General features: G+C 39.0%; 1 protein-coding gene across 1 annotated transcript in view; it reads right to left on the bottom strand.

Moving 5' to 3' along the window:
* Window positions 1-21,343, bottom strand: part of LOC126262497 (nuclear pore membrane glycoprotein 210) — a 272,203-nt gene that overhangs the window by 128,310 nt on the left and 122,550 nt on the right. The window contains exon 8 of the mRNA XM_049959163.1: window positions 356-694. Coding sequence (XP_049815120.1) covers window positions 356-694 — 339 coding nt within the window. The remainder of the gene's footprint in view (window positions 1-355; window positions 695-21,343) is intronic.

The raw sequence follows: 21,343 nt of genomic DNA, 5'->3' as shown, positions 1-21,343 counted from the left end.
ATTGTCTTCTCACCAGAAACCCTCAACAAGAAGATTGCAAAAACAGGTATGAAAGCACAACGGAAAGGACTTCTTACTTCATTATGTGCCTGCAGATGAGATGTGGTTCCACCTCTACCACGGGAAAAACAGTGGTCAAAGAAGAAGAAGGAGAAGGGAACACAAAGAAGCAAAGTGTGAAAAATTATGTGAGGATTATAGCACCATCACATTAAGCTACCTCCTACCATGCAAAATTCCAAAAACACTAAAATATAATTTCAATCATAAGTTATACAAGAAAAAGGATAACAAACTCCTAGCATAATGACTGTGGTAAATATGAAGCAATAAAAATTACTGTAGACAAACTTACCACTGAAGGCAATATAATTTCTCCAACTGTAAGTTTAATATAGTCAGCAGAATGCTGAAACACAATGTCATCCCAGATTTTCAGCATCGTTGAGCTCTCTTGTTCAAAAGTTGCATGAACCGATCCATCCTTTGGTTTTTTGCTAAGTTGAACAAGATCAAATCTATTTGTTCTGAGTTTGATATCTGACTCAACTGTAGTAAATGTGATTCCTGTGTTATCATGGTAAGTGATGGAAAAATCTGCTGTAATGCCTTTTGGAAGCACTGAGACTGTTTCATCTTCAGCAACATGAAAAATTGGATTGAAATTTATCATCATGTAATGAATTGGTTTAACCTGAAAAATAAATAAAATTACTGTACCTAAGCACATTTCATAGGTCACCGGTAACATGGCTCATATATTAGGCATACCAAACTATGAGTACCACATGATTGTGTCAGTTACACTTGTGTTGTTGTGACAGCTAAACACAACAATTAATTGAAGTCATTTAATTGAAGTTATTGCAGAATATTTTTATTCCTTAAAAATATATGTGTACAACCTGTTTAACAGTTGGCCCTTTTATTAACAATTGGCCACTTACATGAATGCAAATTAATGAAGTAATATCACAAAAAAATTAAACAACAACACATGCTTGAATAAAACAGCAAGAAATATTTTGCAAAAACTGACATTTTCAATGGAAGTCAATGACTGATAGCAAACGGTGTGATTTTTACTATCAAATGCAATCACCTTCTTATTTTCCTGACTGACCAGTTTTGACCATTGGTCATCTGTAGAACCTTGTACAGCAAACAGTGAGCTATGATATCTTACATACAAACAAGTCATGTACTGTCAGGTTGCAAATGACTGTACTTTACAACCAAAAAATCAGCAAATATATTGTTTTCCAAATAAGGAACACCACATCATGTTCAGTGAATGATGACTATTTATCACATTTTAAAATGTGGACAAGGTTAATTTGACCATTAAATGAACTAATTACCCATTGTGAGGAGCCACAGGTTGTTTGCAAAGGGTCACATGGGATGTGTTGCAATAAAATTATGTTAAATAGCTACAAGCCACTCATTGCAGGTTCAGAAATGACATCCTATTTCAAGATACACCTCTCAAAATTAAAAACTTAATTGTTCATCTAGTTTCAGGTTTAGCTCGTCACGGAAACTGACAGAAGACAAAATCAAAAGGACATCTTCTTTGTGAAGGGCACCACATTCATAGAAAAGAACTATTAGTTGCAAAATAGTACCAATAAATCTTATCAATAAATTTCTAAAAAAAAAGAACAGCAAAACAGATTTTGGTATGAAGCTTGCAAAAATCCAGTGTGGATTTTCATTAAATAATTTATCCAGCAGGATTCCTAATGTCATGCACTAAAAATAACACATGATAGGATATATACAATATGCCATATGTTAAAATATAAAAGTAACAAAAAAAAGAAAAATACAGATAGCACAAGTTCTCAGTCAATACAGAAAATCAAAAATTGTTTTCAAAATAAACAAAAGATACTGGAAATCATTCAGACCTACACAGCAACATGCTCACATCCTGAAAGCAAGGTAGAAGAGTTACTGAAACTGATATATGAAAGCAAATCCCACTACAGCATCATAAACGCAAATTTTAATGATAAAATCGGACAAAAAGTAAAGAATGATTCTTTGATGGGGAAATTTCAGATGTTGGATAAAAATATTGAAACATTGCAAGAGATGCATGCATGAACTGGAGATCCCAGCCAGGATTGCAGGTTATGCTCTTGTATTTGACTGCAAGCTACACCTCTGCAATGTCCTCAACATGTTACAAGTGTCAGTCATGATCAGAACAGTGTTCTGTGTAGTTGTGAGTGCATTATGTTGGAGTAAGTGAACGTGGGCAAATTGTTGGTGTTCATAGGTAGGTGCTTCTGTAACCAAGGTAGCCAAAATGTTTGTTGTCTAAATATTTATACTGCATACACAGAAAGCAGAAAAACATCCTCCGTAAAAGCAAAACTGAGCAAAAATGTGTGTTGAGTGACTGTGATAGGTGATCAGAGAAGAAGATTGTGTTAAAAAATAAAAACACAACAACCACAAAAGTCACAGTAGAACTGACTGTAATACTCGAAAACCCTTTCAGCACGTAAACAATTCAAAAGGGAGCTCCAGAAGCAGGGAATTGCTGGAAGAGCTGGAACCCCAGAACACTCATCGGTGGAGCAAATGTTCGCAACAGGAAAACATGGTGCCAAAGCCATAAACCTTGGACTTTAGAGCAATGGAAAAATATCATTTGGTCAGGTGAGTCTTGTTTCACACTGTTTCCAACTTCTGGACTCATTTGTGTCCCAAGAATGAAACATGGAGGGGCTTCGGTGATGATTGGGGCTGTCATATCATGGATTTCCATGAGCCCAAGTTTAATGTGCAAGGTTGCATTACTGCCAAGGATAATGTGACCATTTTCACTGAGCAGGTCCACTCCGTGGTGGAATGTTTGTTCCCCAATGATGATGATGTGCTCCAAGATGACAGGAGCCCTGTTCACACAGCTTGCATTGTCCAGGACTGATTTTGTGAACATGAGGATGAAGTGTCAGATCTTCCCCAGTATCATAGTCACTAGATCTCGATGTTATTGAGCCTTTGTGGTTGACTTTGGAAAGAAGGGAGAGTGATCCTCTCCACCTCTATCATTATCAGTTGAACATGCCATGATTTCATACGAAGAATGCTCTAAAAGTCCAGTGAAAACCATACAGGACCTGTATTTGTCTATTCTGAGACAACAGATAGCTGTTTTGAATGCCAACGGTTTTCCTATACCATATTAGGCATGGTAATGTGTTATGTTTGTGGCGTTTCCATATTTTTGTCCTCCCCATGTAAATGACAGAAGTCATATGTTAGCAGAATTAGCCACAGACAAAAGTATGTTTGTCCTGAACATATATTTTGCAAATGAAAACAATTATAAAATGGACTTGGCAAGAACTAAATGGAACTAAAAATTAAATTGTAAAATAAAGGAAGGCAACCACTCACCTGTAGCACACTGAAGTGTGGTGCATAGATACATATAACAGGGCACAGTATCAACTAGCTTTCAAGACCTGCCTCTTCTTCTGGCAGAAAGAACACACATTCTCAGAGACAACCGCGTAACACCCAAATGTATACTACAGTGGCCATGGAAACACTGATTATTAGATAGAACACCTTTCATTTTGTTGTGCAGCCACTGAGTTATTTGTCTTTCTCTCTCTTACCCCACATTATCCCATTAAACCTTCCTTGGTTCTTACATCCTTCCCTAAGCACTTTCTACAACCATCTGTCCAGCCAACTGCAATCTAATAATCAGTGTTGTTGCTGCCATAGAAATGTACATTTGAGTGTCTCTGTGGTTGTGCGCATGTATTTTCTACCAGAAGAAAAGTCATGACTCAAACTCCAGTTAATAGGGTGTTCTGCTACATGTGTCTGTAAGCCATGCACCAGTCTGCTAATGGTGACTGGTTGCCTTTCCTTCATTTTACATACTGTTCCATCCAGGAATTTCCATTATTTTTATAAAAATTAAACAGACTATTTTTATCAAAAAAAAAAAAAATCTACAGCACAAACTAATTCTACACCATGTTCCAATCCTAAGTCACAATAAACTCATAAGACGAAGAGTAAAAGTAGGTACGTAGCTTCAAATAAACTCACTCATCAGACAACAAGTTAAAATGTAAATTATGAGCATTTATCCAAGAATCATTAGATGTACAAATGAAATTAAGCAACAAGTTGTTTGTAAAATGAAGGTTATACAGACCTAGATTAAATGATCCGTTGTTTAACAAAGATACTTAGTCAAACAGCAAAAGGTATTACAGGCATGTAGAAAGTAAAACAAATGAAAATTTCTAATGGAACAAGACAATTGATACAGAGAAGGCAAGAAATACTAGCAAACAATTATAGGAACATGATAGAACATGCTGAATTAAACAAGAATGATGAAAGATAAGTTCTTGAAAACAGCCAGAAGTTGCACTTCATATATTTTTTATTTATGGGTTTCGCTCTTCAAATGAACAAGTGCATCATTATAATACAGTTTAAAGTTGGCTGACAGCACTAAAGATTAAACTGTATAAAATGCATGTTTTACCATCAGCTGCTTTTATTTTAAACCCAAATATCGATCGGTTTCAGTCACTTTAATTGTAATACTTAGAGTCCTGATCTTCTCTTCAGTACTGCTCTATGTACACTTGGTATTAGTATGTTTGCTTCTAAAAGTCCTGTGTTGTATATTGATACTCATGATACACTCCACACATTATTTAAGTAATGAGAAATGTAATGTTGTGGCTTAAACCATTTTCTCCCTTATCCATGAAGATGGTCCATGGCTGAAACCGGTCAATATTTGGGTTTAAAATAAAATTAGCTGATGGTCAAACATGCATTTTATACAGCACTTGATGGCTGTTAATAGTCACCTTCCAAAAACATTTAAAAAGATTAAACTCTGTGTACTACAGCACTTAAAATTACATTTAAAGTACTTTAAATGTAATTTAAATGCAAGTTTAAGTGCCATAGTACAGCCAGTTTAATCTTTTATGCTGTCAGCTAACTTTAAATGCAATCTGTAGTGCTTTCAGCCAGCTTTAAACTGTATCTTCTGATGATACTCTTGTGAATTTGGAGAGTGAAACTGGTAAATAAAAAATACTAAGTGTGACTTATGAAAGTTTTCAAAAACATAGGTTTAACAGTCTCCCTGCAGGCAGTACCAGCTCTTGCTATGATAGGTGTTATTGAATAAGAATGATAGAAGATGCTGATTTAAATATACTCTTCTGTTTATTTCATTTGTTGTCCATCTAGTCATCATATTCAAATTCTCTTAAAAGGAAAACTCATGAATGATTTTTATGCCTTCAATGTTAACTTGTGCAATTTTCTTTTCACTTTATTCATTGCATATAATGTTAGAAACTAAGAGTACAATGTCATAAACAAAAAATGTGGCTCAAATATGTTCCATTGACTTTTGTTTCCATATTTTAAAAACATGAAATACAAGTTGTTTGTAAAATGAAGTTATAATGACTGTCCTGAAGAATGAATAATTCTGACAATATGGAATTTCCTTGAGTAACTTTTCTTTCGATTTGGGGGAATAATCCTAATGAAACTGTATGGAAGTCTCAGTATTGTATTTATGTGTAATATTCTTCAGTATACTTAATGCACTTTTTCTAAAGGGCTGTTAGTACAGGTCTCACCCAAACTATACCAAAGCTCCTTTTCAAAAGTGATGAAACCCTAAGTTCTAATTCTTATTCACTAGTCCATCTTATAATTTTATTCTGAGCTTGCAAGTGACCCATTTTGCCACACCCACTCAACAAGACACTTATTTCTTTGCATAAGTAAAATCTTGCCATATCTGTTTGGTTAGTGACCATTTTTGTGAATATCTTTTACATAGAAAAAGGAGACTGATGATGGATTCATAGTTTTTAGGGCTTTGTCTGTCAGCTCCCTTGTGAAGCAGCATAACTACAGCATTGTTTCTAGTTTGGGATATTGTGTTTTTTAAAAAACACTATTTAAACGATTTCTCCAGCTTTCGTCATTTCTAGTGAATCACCATTTTCTGCAGGTGCCTTTCCTTCCTTCTTGCCTTGAACGGATTTGTACACTTCACCTGGAATTATTTCTGGAACGTCACCATTTTGATTCTCAGCTATCTCTTTTCCTGCTTGATTCCTTGAACTATACAAACATTTAAAGAAGTTTTGCAATGCTTGATCCCTTGAACTATACAAAACTTTAAAGAAGTTTTGCAACCCATGGAACTCACTGTTGTTAGCTACCGTGCTATTTCATATGTATCTCTCATCAAAATTTCACTGTATCTTCTCACATCTTCTAGAACACATTAACAAAAACATTTATTTGATTCAACATCTTTTACCATATACCTTCAATTGTTTGGTTGAAACTCTTGTCTTTTCAATAACAGATGTCTTGTTCAAACAGAAATTTTCTTTTGTTTTACTTTCTTCGTGCCTGTAATATATTTCTCTGTTTGAGTAAGTATCTTTGTTACACAACAGCCCACTTTGTCTATGGCCTTGAGTGCTGTTGGTAAATTATATAAGGTTTTCTAAACAAAATATCTTATGTGTGTGTGTGTAAAAAAGGAAGAAGAAATTAGCAGTTACAGCTTATGGCAATGAAACAAAGACTTTGCATGTGAAAACCATCAAAATATGTGATTGCCTTAAAAGCAGCGAAGAGATGCATGCCACAGTGGAACAGGACACATAATCAAAATGAAACAGAGGTCCGTGCGATACACAACCATGGAAATGAATTGTAAATGGATCAATGGAGTTCTTTGCTGGATTCTGAGAGACAGGAAAGGATCAAGACGACAACTTAATGGAGCTGGGTAGAAGACAATACAAAACATACAGGAGTGAGATGGGTATGTATAACCAAAAACTATAACACCTGTAAAAGACTAAAGGGCAGCTCTATGCAACAATGGCTCTTAAATGGCTGATGATGATCAGTTAACTGATTATTAATAATTTCTCTGCAACAAAGAAGGAGTTGATTAAAAGAAATAATTGCAATAGAAATAATTTCAATTTGTACCCAGAAAATAATTCTACTGTCAATCAGACGTTTTACTCGCTCAGTTAGATTGTCAGGGATCGTATGGTTGTGTACTTCACTCCTTTCTGTGCCAATGTTAGGTAGGGCATATCATTTTTGCCTTCTAGCACTGCATTTGTGAATACCTCTGTTACTCCAAAAACTAAAATGTAAGGGTGACAAAAACTTTCTTCAGTGAACAAATCTGTTGTGCAGTTATTGTTAACATTCCCATCTGCTTGAATAGATGCCTGCACGATTTGATGATTTAAAAGATAGCCTTTGTGAGAAGATACATCAGCCTTAAGAGTGTGTTAGCTAACTGGCCTGACTAATGGTCACTGTTGCTGTTTAAGCTCTCTGGCTGAACAAACATGAAAGCAGTGCTGCAATATGGATGTAAAACTTGGAAGGTTACTTCTGCAATCATCAAGAATGTGCAAGTCTTACTCATTAGATGCCTTATGAAATTCTTGAAGGCAAAATGTGATATCCAACAAAGACCTTTGGGACAGAATTGTAGATGAACCTATCGCCATCCAAGTCAGGCGGAGGAAATGGAGCTGGGTCAAACACACCCTCCGATAAAGCCATGATGCTGTAGAGAGACAATCCCTCTGTTGGAACCCACAGGGTAAAAGGAAATGAGGAAGACCAAAGACAACATGGATGAGGACAGTGCAACTTGAAGCCAACAAGGAGTGGAAAACATCTGAAGATCCTCACCCGAAATTGAGTATGCTGGCAGAGCTCCTTTGAAGCCCCATGCTCTACATAAGAGCAACAGGAAATAAGTCAAGTAAGTCAAGCTCTCAGGCTATGTCACATTGTTTTTAGTCATTAAACCCAGTATTAAGAGTGAGAGGACACGGGAAATAACACAGTCAAGGCTGAACTCAATATAGGGTTTTATCATAGCAGTGAGTTGCAATCAACTTTCAATACCATGGAGCAGAGGGTCCATGGTTTTCATTTTGCAAGAGTGAAAAATATCACTACCCTCTACGGATATGGGGATTTGCCCTTCCACAGAAGGGATTCTAGGATTGATGGTAGGATGGGTACTTGCCTATCAGGCTGCCTCATTTCTTTTTTCAGTTTCAAGATTCCTGAGCTTCCTTTCCCTTTCTTATTTCTCTTCTGGACTAATATTCTATCTGTCTCTCACTCCCCTTCATACGCTCCATTGCTTCCTCTTTGTTACATGTAAACCCTGTGTTCACAAGCTAGTCAGGGTAGCAGCACTGTCCTAGGACCCGTTCATGTGAAATCTTGTAGGTATATTTCAACTGTACTTTTATGCAAAGAATTCCTTTGGTTTGCTTCACTTGATAATCTGATCTTATAAAGTAACTACACCCCCCCCCCCCCCCCCGGGTACTAAGTTAATTTTCCATATCAGTTTAATAGTTTGCTTTACGGGAATAGTTACTGGATTCCTCTATGTGAGGGGGCAGTTTCATATTGGACTGTCTACCTGTGATTGGTAATGAGTTACCTACAATTGGTCAGTGAGACATCAACATGTCTGAGTATACAGTTGATAAGAATTTTTAAAAGACTGTAGCTGGTCAAAATTAAACTAGGAGCTAGAGCCACACAAGACAATAACTTTTGTTACAATAAACTGTTCTAATCTCCAAAGTAGCTTCATGGTATCAATGTTAATTGATTACATAGTGATTTCATGACGGAATCCAGAAAAGGGAAGAAAGACAGAGCATCTCTTTCTATGAGAAAAGCACAGTAGCTTACCCAAAAAAAGCAAAGAAAGATTAAGCATTATAAAAAATTAATGTTTTCTTGTATATACAAAAACGAAACAATAATCAAAATAAAGGAAGTCATTTTGAAGGTGCTCATCTGTGAAACTGAGATCTGCTGCTCAGTAAAATTAAACACCAAGCTGCTCCTTCCCATACACTGAAACACATATGGACACTACTTTGTATTCTATCCACAATTCTACAGGTACAGTGCGACACTGCTGCTCAACCCTTCCGAGGTCATCCAGTGTGTGCAGGGGTTTCTGAGGCAATGAACTGCAAATTTAAATGGGTTGCAAGCACACTTAATCAGATTAATGTCAGTGGACACCGCAGGGTATTCCATTGGGTTGATTCCTTCTTCCTGGAAGAAAGATGTTCAAGAGCTACGTGCAATGTGATGGAGTATTATTGTCTTCGAAGACAAACCCATCACAGAAATGTAGACTGTGTGGCTAGACAATACAGTGGAGGATCTGGTCCTGATGCTATACAGCTCCCACATAGCCTTACACACAAACAAGATGTGTAACATATCCATACATAATAGTGACTGAGGACTCACCTCCCTGTCGCACATTTAGGATTGCTTGCCTGAGACATGTGTGCCTGCTTGTCTCCAAACTCTTCAGTGAAAAATATCGAATGTCTGACAAATCTTCAACTGTTCAGTGAACAAAATCTGCTGGCATTTACATTTCTATTCCAGGTGTTCCGTTGTCCACTGTCATTGTGGACCACAGCACTGGGCATTTTGTAATGTTATTCATAATGGACACTTGAAGGCCTAATTGATTGTGTGGAGATGGTTGTGTGCTGTCGAGGTTGAACCAGACTTTCCATTTGCTACCAAAAAGGCAATGTAAAGCTACGCAGCATTCTCCTTGGAATACACAGAAGCCATAATTTGTAGGTAAAACCTGCGTCACAGAAGAAGCATTTCTGGACACAGAGGTGGAGTGATAGGGAAGCATGGAGGGGATGAGGTCTGCGAAATGCATGGCAGTAGAGAGCATGCACTCAAAAGTCAGCATCGCCGAACTGTGTTGCTGCAGACAGCAGTAAGGTTCATTTGTCAACGGTACAATGTATTATATCTTCAGATCTATGAGAAGAATAACACATCTTAAATGTGATTTTAATCAATTGGTTATATGAGAGAAATCTTACTTTATGCCTTGCTTTGCATCCAATGCTCTACAGCAATAGTCTATGTAACTTCAGAAGGTGAAAACAGATGACACAGTTTTGTGAAGACACACAACTGATCTAAAAATGGATGATTGTCTAATGACAAGATCATCAAAACTGATTGGAATAATCATCATTTACTTAATTTGAAGTTTATTACAAGTAAAAATGTAATACACAACAAAATTAACTTCAGACCAAAATTATTATTTTTGCTTGTTGACTATTTCTACTCCACTTTTTCTTTTTTTAATGCGTATAATGCAAGTTTCTGGGTGTGTTTTACTGTTGTTAAATGTAAATCACTGTGTGTAATAAAGAATTACTGGCAGCAAAGACTAATGCAAAAGACTGTCACAAAAATTGTCAGTATGTCACCACTTTTTTCTCTGTCTAGGGACATTATAAGTGTAAACTACCTCATTTGGCATTACCTTAAGAGACTGCATTTATTCTCCGTTGAGCAAGCAAAGAATTAACCATCTTCTGTGAAGAACGAGAGAATGCTTACCGATAACATTAAAAACCACCAATATCTCTACAGGTAACACTCCCTGTCATTTCAAGGCATTTTCCAATTTGTGCCTTGAAAATGGCAAGGGACTTGCCAAATATCAGAGTTTTTGATGAATTTATCTGACCACATTCTCACGAGTAATTAAGATCATACAACACACTTGGAAACCTTAACATCTCCTTGGGCAATGTTTTGAACATTATAGTTTGCATACTTAACAGGATACAAATTCCTATTCAGAAAAGATAAGGAAGTTCCCGTATACTATGTATGCAGGAGTGCGGGTTAGCTACTACAAACAGCATAGTGAACGCATTATTGTGGCCAAGATAGACACAAAGCCCATGCCTACTACAGTAGTACAAGTTTATATGCCAACTAGCTCTGCAGATGATGAAGAAAGATGAAATGTATGACGAGATAAAAGAAATTATTCAGGTAGTGAAGGGAGACGAAAATTTAATAGTCATGGGTGACTGGAATTTGTCAGTAGGGAAAGGGATAGAAGGAAACATAGTAGGTGAATATGGATTGGGGGGAAGGAATGGAAGAGGAAGCCGCCTGGCAGAATTTTGCACAGAGCATAACTTAATCATAGCTAACACTTGGTTCAAGAATTATAAAAGAAGGTTGTATACCTGGAAGAATCCTGGAGATACTAAAAGGTATCAGATAGATTATATAACGGTAAGACAGAGATTTAGGAACCAGGTTTTAAACTGTAAGACATTTCCTGGGGCAGATGTGGATTCTGACCACAGTCTATTTGTTATGAACCGCAGATTGAAACTGAAGAAACTGCAAAAAGGTGGGAATTTAAGGAGATGGGACCTGGATAAACTGAAAGAACCAGAGGTTGTAGACAGTTTCAGGGAGAGCATAAGGGAACAATTGACAGGAATGGGGGAAAGAAATACAGTAGAAGAGGAATGGGTAGCTCTGAGGGATGAAGTAGTGAAGGCAGCAGACAATCAAGTAGGTAAAAAGACGAGGGCTAATAGAAATCCTTGGGTGACAGAAGAAATATTGAACTTAATTGACAAAAGGAGAAAATATAAAAATGCAGTAAATGAAGCAGGAAAGAAGGAATACAAACGTCTCAAAAATGAGATCGACAGGAAGTGCAAAATGGCTAAGCAGGCATGGCTACAGGACAATTCTAAGGATGTAGAGGCGTATATCACTAGGGGTAAGATAGATACTGCCTACAGGAAAATTAAAGAGACCTTTGGAGAGAAGAGAACCACTTGTATGAATATCAAGAGCTCAGATGGCAACCCAGTTCTAAGCAAAGAAGGGAAGGCAGAAAGGTGGAAGGAGTATATAGACGGTTTATACAAGGGCGATGTACTTGAGGACAATATTATGGAAATGGAAGAGGATGTAGACGAAGACGAAATGGGAGATAAGATACTGCGTGAAGAGTTTGACAGAGCACTGAAAGACCTGAGTCGAAACAAGGCCCTGGGAGTAGACAACATTCCATTAGAACTACTGATGGCCTCGAGAGAGCCAGTCCTGACAAAACTCTACCATCTGGTGAGCACGATGTATGAGACAGGCGAAATACCCTCAGACTTCAAGAAGAATATAATAATTCCAATCCCAAAGAAAGCAGGTGTTGACAGATGTGAAAATTACCGAACTATCAGTTTAATAAGTCACAGCTGCAAAATACTAACGCGAATTCTTTACAGACGAATGGAAAAACTGGTAGAAGCCGACCTCGGGGAAGATCAGTTTGGATTCCGTAGAAATGTTGGAACACGTGAGGCAATACTGACCTTACGACTTATCTTAGAAGAAAGATTAAGAAAAGGCAAACCTACATTTCTAGCATTTGTAGACTTAGAGATAGCTTTTGACAATGTTAACTGGAATACTCTCTTTCAAATTCTGAAGGTGGCAGGGGTAAAATACAGGGAGCGAAAGGCTATTTACAATTTGTACAGAAACCAGGTGGCAGTTATAAGAGTCAAGGGGCATGAAAGGGAAGCAGTGGTTGGGAAAGGAGTGAGACAGGGTTGTAGCCTCTCCCCGATGTTATTCAATCTGTATATTGAGCAAGCAGTAAAGGAAACAAAAGAAAAATTTGGAGTAGGTATTAAAATTCATGGAGAAGAAGTAAAAACTTTGAGGTTCACCGATGACATTGTAATTCTGTCAGAGACAGCAAAGGACTTGGAAGAGCAGTTGAACGGAATGGACAGTGTCTTGAAAGAAGGGTATAAGATGAACATCAACAAAAGCAAAACGAGGATAATGGAATGTAGTCAAATTAAGTCGGGTGATGCTGAGGGAATTAGATTAGGAAATTAGACACTTAAAGTAGTAAAGGAGTTTTGCTATTTAGGGAGTAAAATAACCGATGATGGTCGAAGTAGAGAGGATATAAAATGTAGACTGGCAATGGCAAGGAAATCGTTTCTGAGGAAGAGAAATTTGTTGACATCGAGTATAGATTTAAGTGTCAGGAAGTCGTTTCTGAAAGTATTTGTATGGAGTGTAGCCATGTATGGAAGTGAAACATGGACGATAACTAGTTTGGACAAGAAGAGAATAGAAGCTTTCGAAATGTGGTGCTACAGAAGAATGCTGAAGATAAGGTGGGTAGATCACGTAACTAATGAGGAGGTATTGAATAGGATTGGGGAGAAGAGAAGTTTGTGGCACAACTTGACTAGAAGAAGGGATCGGTTGGTAGGACATGTTTTGAGGAATCAAGGGATCACAAATTTAGCATTGGAGGGCCCCGTGGAGGGTAAAAATCGTAGAGGGAGACCAAGAGATGAATGCACTAAGCAGATTCAGAAGGATGTAGGTTGCAGTAGGTACTGGGAGATGAAGAAGCTTGCACAGGATAGAGTAGCATGGAGAGCTGCATCAAACCAGTCTCAGGACTGAAGACCACACCAACCAACCATGTATGCAGTTGACATAAACATTTTTTAAACCATGAGTCTTTAAAATCAAGAACATAACACTGTCACCACTGCTATCTGAGTCCATGTCCGAACCATCTGATTATAAATTTGGGATGATAGGTTCAAGGCTTATATTCATCTTCGCCTCTCTATCAAAGTCTTCTTTTTGAACTTTCTCAATGTGCTGCACACAGTGTGCCGAGGCTAAAGGGGGCCGACACTAGTTCTCTGTGCCCACATTAGTTCAATCTGATTATACTGACATTATATGTGGGTAAACGCATAACTGAGAGACCACATTCACGTGCAAGAAAGTAAAACATGTACGTTCTGTCATAAGACCTGTATAAATTAATGAGCTGCAGGAGTTTGGCACAAGCCTGGTTTATACTATGTGGAATTTTTTTCATTTTTAAGCCAGAGTACAATATCCACTTTCTTGCTGTTTGTACTTGGTGTTTGCTCTGTAATGGTAATCACAATGACTGACTTCAAAGCAAGATAAGGCAAGAATTGTTCAGTGAACCACGTCTTCAAACTGACAGCATTCATTTCTGTATGGTAGTAACTGCCCCCCCCCCCCTTTTACCTAAATACAAGTTTATTCTCAGAAACAAAACCAGATGAAGAGTCATCATGCACAAAATCATCCGAGAACCTCTTCCTATAGGAACTTTAAAACCATCACTCATTTTCCATCACATATTCATGGAATGATTTTGGTTCACCCCAGTTTCATCAACGTAATATACTACTGAATTGCCTCCTTTTCTTGTATCATACTCCTTTATAAGGGGTGTGGTTCATGCTGCATATACATCACTTCTTTCAATTCTCAGCATACTTGCATTGACAAAGCACTACCGTTGAAGCCAATTTTCTCTTGCATAATTGTAACATGTATTTTTGATGTAGAGTATTCACTACTTATCTAAATTTTAAACATTTTAAAATATTTTTTGTTACAGGTTTCTTATGATTTTGATGCTTCCCAGGTGACACAAAACCAAATTTTGCTGAGATTTCTACAGTTCTGACACTTTTGTTTACTATTCTCTGCAGAGTTCTCTTGCCAACACATCCTTCTACAGTTCATTCTTGTGTCTTCAAAATGTCAAAAACGGAAGTCCCACTTTCAGATTCCCATTTGAAAGAATTATAACTGCAGTAAATAAACCACCTTGCTTGCTTGTAAAGCACATCATGTTTACTGTCATCACCTAACATATTCATCTGAAAGTCATACTAAAACATTTCAGATACACATTCACAAAACAACATCTGAATGAATAATTCAGTCGCTGTGTGACTGAAACAACATTGTCGCGAATTACAGCAACAGTGCAGCATGAAGGAGAGAGACTCTCACAGTCCAGTTGTACCTCAAGGCTAGCTGCTCAGAGAGAGAATGAATCTTATTGGCTGGTGGCAGTTAATGGAGGAGGATGCACAGAATGGCTGAAACTTGACCTCCTTCCTACCTGTCATGCACTGTAATGGTCACCAACTGGTGTTGTCAACTGTGGGTGACCATAAGAGGCAAATATTCAGTGTTTTGTGTCTCAAAATAGCAGCTGACTGCTTGAAAAATGTTGTTAATTTGGCAGGAAGCAACAATTTGAAAAAAATCTAAAACATAGTGCCGCATTGGCCGCTGAGCGCCTGCGAGGCTGCATGATGCAACCCACTTGGGCCGGCTCGCCAGCGGGTACGCGTGCTGCTAGAGAGACTACAGCACACGTACGGGATAACGCTCCCGCGCCAGCCCTCGCAGCGTCTAAGCCTGTTACCAGCGCTCTTATGTAATGAAGGTCATGCGCTCAGTATAAAAGCAGCCAACGCAGACCAGCGGAATCATTCCACTGTGAGCTATATCTGCAACAGCATTGAAGCACTATGCCTCGTCGACCTGTGTATCGTCAACGTCGCCATCGCATGCCAGTCTACAAACACATAATAAGCCTGGAGAATAAACTTGGCACAAATGGAACTGCACAAAGTGTCATATTGAATGGACCGATTTTTGTCCGTGGGTGTCAAGTTAATTTCGGTCTTGATGTTGCCACAGGGAGTACTGGAAGTGGATGGTTTACTCTCGCTATCATCCAATGTGAGAATGCCTCTCTACCTGGATTGGAATCTTTCGCCGACCGAGATGTCATCGCTTACAAGACCTGGCATTGTGGAATAGATGCTAAGACGCAATCTAGACCTAGTTATCTATACAGGGTGTTACAAAAAGGTACGGCCAAACTTTCAGGAAACATTCCTCACACACAAAGAAAGAAAATATGTTGTGTGGACATGTGTCAGTAAACGCTTACTTTCCATATTAGAGCTCATTTTATTACTTATCTTCAAATCACATTAATCATGGAATGGAAACACACATCAACAGAACGTACCAGAGTGACTTCAAAAACTTTGTTAGAGGGAAATGTTCAAAATGTCCTCCGTTAGCGAGGATACATGCATCCACCCTCCGTCGCATGGAATCCCTGATGCGCTGATGCAGCCCTGGAGAATGGCGTATTGTATCACAGCCGTCCACAATACGAGCATGAAGAGTCTCTACATTTGGTACGGGGGTTGCGTAGACAAGAGCTTCCAAATGCCCCCATAAATGAAAGTCAAGAGGGTTGAGGTCAGGAGAGCGTGGAGGCCATGGAATTGGTCTGCCTCTACCAATCCATCGGTCACCGAATCTGTTGTTGAGAAGCGTACGAAGACTTCGACTGAAATGTGCAGGAGCTCCATCGTGCATGAACCACATGTTGTGTCGTACTTGTAAAGGCACATGTTCTAGCAGCACAGGTAGAGTATCCCGTATGAAATCATGATAACGTGCTCCATTGAGCGTAGGTGGAAGAACATGGGGCCCAATCAAGGCATCACCAACAATGCCTGCCCAAACGTTCACAGAAAATCTGTGTTGATGACGTGATGGCACAATTGCGTGCGGATTCTCGTCAGCCCACACATGTTGATTGTGAAAATTTACAATTTGATCATGTTGGAATGAAGCCTCATCCGTAAAGAGAAAATTTGCACTGAAATGAGGATTGACACATTGTTGGATGAAACATTCGCAGAAGTGTACCCGTGGAGGCCAATGAGCTGCTGATAGTGTCTGCACACGCTGTACACGGTACGGAAACAACTGGTTCTCCCGTAGCAATCTTCATACAGTGACGTGGTCAACATTACCTTGTACAGCAGCAACTTCTCTGACGCTGACATTAGGGTTATCGTCAACTTCACGAAGAATTGCCTCATCCATTGCAGGTGTCCTCGTCGTTCTAGGTCTTCCCCAGTCGCGAGTCATAGGCTGGAATGTTCCGTGCTCCCTAAGACGCCCATCAATTGCTTCGAACGTCTTCCTGTCGGGACACCTTCGTTCTGGAAATCTGTCTCGATACAAACGTATCACGCCACGGCTATTGCCCCGTGTTAATCCATACATCAAATGGAAATCTGCCAACTCCGCATTTATAAACATTGCACTGACTGCAAAACCACGTTCGTGATGAGCACTAACCTGTTAATGCTATGTACTGATGTGCTTGATGCTAGTACTGTAGAGCAATGAGTCGCATGTCAACACAAGCACCGAAGTCAACATTACCTTCCTTCAATTGGGCCAACTGGCGGTGAATCGAGGAAGTACAGTACATACTGATGAAACTCAAATGAGCTCTAACATGGAAACTAAGCGTTTCCGGACACATGTCCACATAACATCTTTTCTTTATTTGTGTGTGAGGAATGTTTCCTGAAAGTTTGGCCGTACCTCTTTGTAACACCCTGTATAGTGATATGGCTTTTACACTGTATACCCGCTCTTGTCGTAAAGTTAGTAATGATGAAAAAATACATGTATGGATGAAAGGACTTGGTGTACTTGCTGAGAATGTAACTGTAACTGGTGATGCAACCCTGTACTATAATTATTAATAAAGTCTGATCTGTAGCGTCAGCCGCCAATCGTTAGACGAACATCTGGTGAACGGGGGCTCAACGATGCAACAATTTGAAAAAAATCTAAAACATAGTTCCGCGTTGGCCGCTGAACGCCTGCGAGGATGTTGATGCAACCCACTTAGGCCGGCTCACCAGCGGGTACACGTGCTGCTAGAGAGACTACAGCTTCCTGAGCTCACAACCCACCTAGTCATAAAGTGATGATGCATCTAGAGTCTAAGCCTGAGATATAACTTTGAGACATGTTGGCAGACTGAGCAGTACAGGCAAGCTGTGTTGCCAGTGCCATACACAACTGGAGACACAGTACACTCTACTGAGCTGCACCGAGAATGCATGTATACTTTTGCCTCCATCGCACACTTTGACTATGTGTAGTAATTTTCTGCACTGAAAAGAGTACTGTTTGCTTGCGGTTTTTTATCACAAACTGAAGAAGCTGATAAAGAGTCAAAATGAAACAACTTGGGAATAGGGACTTACAGGCTTGGCACTAGTCCTACACCAGTAAAAGCTTCGGACTGTCAGGAACCACAAGGACAATCAATGAACAGGTGCCTTAAGTTTGGCAAAGAGAGTATAATGTTTACTGAACGATGTTGTACATTACAGAAGGTGTTCAAAATGGCTATCAACACATTCAATATAGGCAAATAATTTTCAGAGAAAATTCTGGTACACACTACAAAGTACATCAGGCATCATGTGAACCTTATCAGATGCTGCAAGTATGCTGATAAGAAATATTCCTTCACTGGGAACTGGTGCCAAATGCATGAAGCTTTCAACTTGAACATACCAAAAATAAAAATAAAATCAATAAACTAATCAATAAAGAGGTGCCAGATCAGGGGAGTGAGTGGGCCATTCAATTGCACCACCCCTTCCAAGCCGGTGCCTGTGGTATGTGGCACTGAGTACATCACGAACTAGCATAGAAAAGTGTGCACGCGCTCTGTCTAATTGTGCTATATATTTCAACTCTTCTACCAGCTAATTCAAGTCGTGCACAATTTTTTGAATCACCCTGTGTGTGTGTGTGTGTGTGTGTGTGTGTGTGTGTGTGTACTTGGTTGACACATTACTTATTCATATTTCTAATTCTAGAGTTCTAGTGAAGGAACAGAATTTGCATGCTACAGAACACCTTTTGACAAAATTCTCGAAAAAAAGAGGGGGGAGGCGTTCATTACTTCTTTACTTATTTATTCCAATTATGTTTCCATTTTTGCTTGTTATTGTTTTAGTGGCTAACATGATCTGTGAGTTATTGCCTGTGTTGATTTGCTCACTAATTACACTACTGGCCATTGAAATTGCTCCACCAAGAAGAAATCCAGATGATAATCGGGTATTCATTAGACAAATATATTATACTAGAACTGACATGTGATTACATTTTTACGCAGCATGGGTGCATAGATCTTGAGCAATCAGTACCCAGAACAACCACCTCTGGCCGTAATAACGGCCTTCATACACCAGGGCATTGAGTCAAACAGAGCTTGGATGGCGTGTACAGGTACAGCTGTCCATGCAGCTTCAACACGATACCACAGTTCATCAAGAGTAGTGACTGGCGTATTGTGACAAGCCAGTTGCTCAGCCACCGTTGACCAGACATTTTCAATTGGTGAGAGATCTGGAGAATGTGCTGGCCATGGCAGCAGTCAAACATTTTCTGTATCCAGAAAGGCCCGTACAGGACCTGCAACATGCGGTCGTGCATTATCCTGCTGAAATGTAGGGTTTCGCAGGGATCAAATGAAGGGTACAGCCACAGGTCGTAACATATCTGAAATGTAACGTCCACTGTTCAAAGTGCCAACAATGCGAACAAGAGGTGACCGAGACGTGTAACCAATGGCACCCCATACCATCACGCTGGGTGATACACCAGTATGGCGATGACGAACACACACTTCCAATGTGCGTTCACCACGATATCACCAAACACAGATGCGACCATCATGATGCTGTAAACAGAACCTGCATTCATCGGAAAAAATGACGTTTTGTCATTCGTGCACCCAGGTTCATCGTTGAGTACACCATCGCACGCGCTCCTGTCTGTGATGCAGTGTCAAGGGTAACAGCAGCCATGGTCTCCGAGCTGATAGTCCATGCTGCTGCAAACGTCGTCGAACTGTTCGTGAAGATGGTTGTCGTCTTGCAAACGTCCCCGTCTGTTGACTCAGGGATCGAGACATGGCTGCAAGATCCATTACAGCCATGCGGATAAGATTCCTGTCATCTCAACTGCTAGTGATACGAGGCCGTTGGGATCCAGCACGGTGTTCCGTATTACCCTCCTGAACCCACCGATTCCATATTCTGCTAACAGTCACTGGATCTCGACCAACACGAGCATCAATGTCGCGATATGATAAACCACAATCACGATAGGCTACAATCTGACCTTTACCAAAGTCGGAAACCTCCTTACACGAGGCATCACAACGTTTCACCAGGCAATGCCAGTCACCTGCTGTTTGTGTATGACAAATCGGTTGGAAACTTTCCTCATGTCAGCATGTTGTAGGTGTGAATGCTCTGAAAAGCTAATCATTTGCATATCACAGCATCTTCTTCCTGTGGATTAAATTTCGCATCTGTAGCACGTCATCTTCGTGGTGTGGCAATTTTAATGGCCAGTAGCGTACTTTACTTTTCATCGAAAGGGCACTTTGTACATGAAAGTTGTCCAGTAATGTTAGATATTTTTTGTTGTAATTATTCACTCTAACAATTTTCACATCATGTTCCTTGTTGGCTGGTTCATGTCCATGTTTTATCAGATTTTCAGCAAAGGTAGAACAGCTATTTTCATATTGCTTTTATATCTAGTTTTGAAATCCTGCCTGTCATCGCCAGATATACTGATTCACATTCTTGACATTCTACCTGGTATATGCCTGCTCCTTGGTATTTACCTGGTTTCTCTATTGTTGTTTGTAAATGTTAATGGAGTATGTTTCTCGTTCTGTAAGCAAGATGTAATCCTAGTTTATTTAATATGTTTGCTATTATGTGTGTTAATTTGTGTCCGTATGTTAAAGAGTGCCATTTCTCCCTGTTAGTCATTTCATGGATGTCAATGTTTTGTGTTTCTGTGTGTGCTGTTGTGTCTGTATTTTTTGTGAAGTTCTGTGGTGTTTGTGTTCTCTGCTTGTTTTCATTTTTCTTTGGTTGTGGTTTGACTTTGTGGTTGAGTCTTTGTACTACATGGGTATTATAAACATTGTTTGTGGCTATGGGTTCTTTTGTTTGTAATTCCTTTTCATAATATTATTTGCTGAGTAGTGTATTATTTAGTCTGTGTAAAATATGTTGCAGGGTCACCAGTTTTTGATTTTGTGGGTGGTCAGATGCGGCAAGTATAACTGTCTCTTTGGCTGCTGAATTTCTGAAGACGTCAAATGTGTGCTCATTGTTATATCCAAGAAATTTACTTGCTTTCACATTTCTTTTTCCATTGTGAATTGAATATTTATATGTATACTGTTGATGTCTGTATGAAGTTTATGCATTTTTCTGTTTCTTCATCTACCATACATATTATGTCATCCACATACCTGTACCAGTAAACAATTTTGTATCCTTTCTTTATGATGACTCTATCAAAGATTGTGTTTTCTATGTGGTTGATGAAATCTTTGTGGATGTTCCTGATATTATGGATCCCACTGGAATATTATGCCTAAAATCTGTTGTTATCGATTGCTTTTTCTTCTTCCTTTTCATAAGTGTGTCTCTAAGCAAAATACATCATAAATATAATTTGCATGTGTTTTATAAGCGAGGTTACAGCATAATACACATATCTGAAAGTTGTATTTTGGTTGCCACACTTACACAAAAGAAGAACAAAATATGAGCGTTAAAAACAAATTTTTGACCTGCTATTTGTTTTATGTAAT

Source organism: Schistocerca nitens, chromosome 6, assembly GCF_023898315.1.
Source record: "Schistocerca nitens isolate TAMUIC-IGC-003100 chromosome 6, iqSchNite1.1, whole genome shotgun sequence".
Lineage (NCBI taxonomy): Eukaryota > Metazoa > Arthropoda > Insecta > Orthoptera > Acrididae > Schistocerca > Schistocerca nitens.
Note: the sequence above shows the minus strand (reverse complement) of the source record. Positions and strands in the feature narration are given on the sequence as shown.